This window comes from Cydia fagiglandana, chromosome 2, assembly GCF_963556715.1.
Source record: "Cydia fagiglandana chromosome 2, ilCydFagi1.1, whole genome shotgun sequence".
NCBI classification, from domain to species: Eukaryota; Metazoa; Arthropoda; class Insecta; order Lepidoptera; family Tortricidae; genus Cydia; species Cydia fagiglandana.
In genome coordinates, this window is record NC_085933.1 from 25327305 (window position 1) to 25331078 (window position 3774).

A 3774-nucleotide genomic window follows, 5' to 3' on the forward strand; every position below is an offset into this window, starting at 1 on the left:
AGGTTGACCTGTGTAAAGGCCAGTACACAATGGGCCAGCGTGGGCCAGTCTGGGGGACGCATTTATGCGTTAGAGGGAGCAAGTGATATTGCTACCTCATTCTACCGCATGGCAGCGTCCCTTGGCCTGGCCGGCGCTGGCCCATTGTGTACAGGGGCCTTTAGATGTTCCCTAATATTTATTTATTTAATATGTTTTTGATAAAAAGCCGTAACAGACTACCGCACCATACCGCGACTTTAGTGCGGTGCGGCGCACGTATCGATAGTCGTAAGGTGGTCGCCGTACGTGCGTTAAGAGCCCCCTCCAGACTATGCGCGTGAATCGCGGGCGAAGCCGCGAACGCGAGTGTGGAGTCCAGAACGCAGACCTGCGAAATCGACTCCACACTCGCGTTCGCGGCTTCGCCCGCGATTCACGCGCATAGTCTGGAGGGGGCTAAGGATGTAGCTATAATTTGGAGCGTGAAAGAGATATTTTAACCGCACCATCAAGGTCGTGGCGCGGTGCGGTAGTCTGTTACGGCTTTAATGCCGGCTACATACGTAACGATAAATCGTTGCGATAAAACTGTGCAGTCCGATTGTCCGATTGTCGATTATCGTAACGATTTGTCATACACACGGTTCGATTTATCTGCACAGTCGGACTGCACAGTTTTATCGCAACGATTTATCGTTACGTATGTAGCCGGCATAAGACTTACCGTCCTCTTCAGACGCTTGCATTTATGTACAAGATTTGAAGCGCGCCGTTTAGCTTCTGCCATTTTTTGTAATAGAGTTGAAGTGGAATTACGGTTCTGCAAACGATTTCGTAATATTCGACAAGATTTACATCTTGGGTACTGTTGATTTCTTTCGTAAGTATCATCACCAATAATCACACCTTTACAAAATCTGAAAATTGATGTAATTATATATTAGATAAATTCGTTTTTATCTTTTATTATTCTCCTGTACCATTGTTTATGTATAAATAGTGCTTTAATCTACAGGTACCTACATAATAAGGGTTCTTAAAATACACATAAAAGTCGAGTTTTAATAGGATAGGTTCAAGAATTAAGACCTATTTAATGTACCGTTACATACAATATTTTTAATGACAAAAATGTTAAATAAAATCAAAGTTATTAGGCTTACGAGTTATCCTTTTATTTTAAATACAACTGTTACATTATGGTATATATATTCATAAGACGACTGCAAACAGTTGTATTATCGCCTACACCCATAGTACAAGCTTTGGGGCTAGGTTCCTCGTATTCGAAATGAAAAGTAGAGTGTTTAACTCGGGTGAATGGCATCATTTTAGCCTCGGACTATACTCTCACTGCGTTCATCCCTTGGTTAACAATCTACCAAAACTTACTTATTGTCGTCAATCTGAGTACCAACGCACAAAGGCCATCTTTCAACCGATTTTAAGTAATCGTAGGTGTTGTTATATGAATTAATTTTCTCCTTTAGTGGCAATTGTTCATTATTGGGAAAAATTACCTGCAATTAAATAGCAATTATGTTTCGTTACAAATTCAAATCATGCCAACCGAATTTTATTGTTACATTAATAAACACTTACAGTGACAGTTAGATCATCGTTTAAACGTATATGATGTTTAATCTTCTGAGTTTTTGGATCCATTCGCATAAATTCCAGCCCATTAGGATTTTCTGCATGTAGCCAAAAAGGCGGCAACAACGAAAATGCCCGAAACTTACTTTTAAAATTCTCTATTGGATTAATTGTTACATTAGTATCCTGATATTGACTAAACAATGGTTCCGCAAAGTCCTGTTGTATCATTTCATAATCCATTAAATTATTAGAATCATTTTGATCTTCTGATAATTCCTGTTGCTCGGCATTGATTTGTTGTTGCTGCTCGTCCTTAGGTTGATTGGGGTATGGTTCGAAAGATTCCTCTATGTGAATAGTATTGGCTTGGAGTTCATGTTCGGGAATGGGAATAAACTGATGCTCGATCGTGGGCACAGCTTCTTCCTTAAGCGTTTTTCTTTGTGTAGGAATATATTTGAGCTCTCCTTTAATAGTTAACTTTTCGTACATATTTATATTTTCTTCTTTAAAATGAAGATGGCAAATATAATCATTTGCTTTTAATGCAATTCCTAACGACTTTTTCCAACTTTCTAACCGTGCCGGAGTCTGAGAATTAATAGAAAAATGAAGAATTGTTGAAGTGAAATTGTGAATTTTATAAGAAAAATATAAAAATCACAATATAATATTTTATTAAATAACTAGCGACCGGCTTCGCACTATAGTTCGTTTTTTTTAGCATTAGAAATTAGGTAAACAATCTTGATGTGTCTTTTAATTGAAAAACACATTTTAAAAATAAGTTACGGCAAATATGTAACAATTATGAATCTAATACGATCATTTATATTCTTCTGCTTTCATCAGTAATAGTTTTTGAATTTTAAAAAGCGTTTTTCAATTAAAAGACATGTCAAAATCGCTTACCTTCTTGCAAGTTCTTTCTAATGCTAAAAAAAACGAACTATAGTCAACAAATTATATACGTAAACCTTCCTCAAGAATCACTCTATTGATACATGAAAATCGAACTGAAACCGTCCAGTAGTTTGTTTATCGCAAAGATACATTCAAACCCACGAACAGACAGTCGCGGCGGGGGACTTTGTTTTATAAGGTGTAGTGAAAATTACATACTTACCGTTGGTTGGAAAAAAGATACGGATTTCGTAACATTTTTCTGTTTTTTCCTCTTACGCCCACTTTGGCAACTGTTTACGATGCAAACTTTTCCCATTTTTACTATAGAAAATATATCCTATAGCGGTGGATTTGCCCTAAAGCCCCACATTCACACTCCTACCTTGTAGGCCGCCTCGTAGTCCACGTCGTTGGGTAGGATTGTGTATGGGGGTTGCGGACTACGAGTCGTCCTACCGTTTAGCCGTTTGTAGGACGGCTCGTAGTCCGCAACCCCCATACACAATCCTACCCAACGAGGCGGACTACGAGGCGGCCTACAAGGTAGGAGTGTGAATGTGGGGCTTAAGGCCTGGTAAGCCCAGGCCCGAGGTGGCTAGATAACAGAGGTGGCAGTCTATATGATGCGTACTGAGACAGGGGCGGCTAGTTTTACTGCACAAGGAAATCCTAAATTAAATAAATCACTTTATGAAAATTTTTAATAAAATTTCAAAAAACTGACAGTGCACTTCACTCAGTCAATAAGGTCTAAATTCATGTTAGTTCCCGGTGCTACCTACTAGCGCCACCGGAGAGATTTCGAACTATTCTTTATACTGACAGCTGGACACTTTTACAACCGTCTTATCATAAAAGATAGCTCTCCTTTACTTCTACACTCCATAGCAGCTACAGTTACCATTTTGGTAAACGTCACCGTTAAAGGTGTCATTGGGATGTCTGCTGCAGACAATTACTGCGCTAATGCCGCTCCAGTTGCGCCGCCCTTGGGTATACAGATGTTTAACAACTTAATTCTCAAACACGTCAGAAATACCTAAATACAAGTACGTTAGATCTGTGTTGGTAATATGTATGTATACAGGGTGTCCCAGAATTCGACGTCAAGCCGTAAACGGATGATAGACTAAGTCATAACAGTTATCATAACAATACAAAAAAAAATCCAACTCATGTTTTTTAAAAATTATGGTCACTTTAAAAATTCACTAAAAAATCCATACCCTGTAATGGTTCTTTAACTCTTGTTACTACAAATTCCATAATTTATTCTAATTTTTTTAT

General features: G+C 38.4%; 1 protein-coding gene across 1 annotated transcript; it reads right to left on the reverse strand.

Annotated features, from left to right (window-relative positions):
• Positions 1–442: 442 nt before the first annotated feature.
• Positions 443–2837, reverse strand: LOC134679708 (uncharacterized). Its single transcript, XM_063538649.1, has 3 exons — positions 1585–2837; positions 1375–1502; positions 443–899 (listed from the first exon to the last, which is right to left on the reverse strand). Exons 1-3 carry the CDS (start codon positions 2071–2073, stop codon positions 599–601), a joined length of 918 nt encoding a protein of 305 aa, XP_063394719.1. The 5' UTR covers positions 2074–2837; the 3' UTR covers positions 443–598.
• Between the last annotated feature and the right edge of the window lie 937 nt (positions 2838–3774).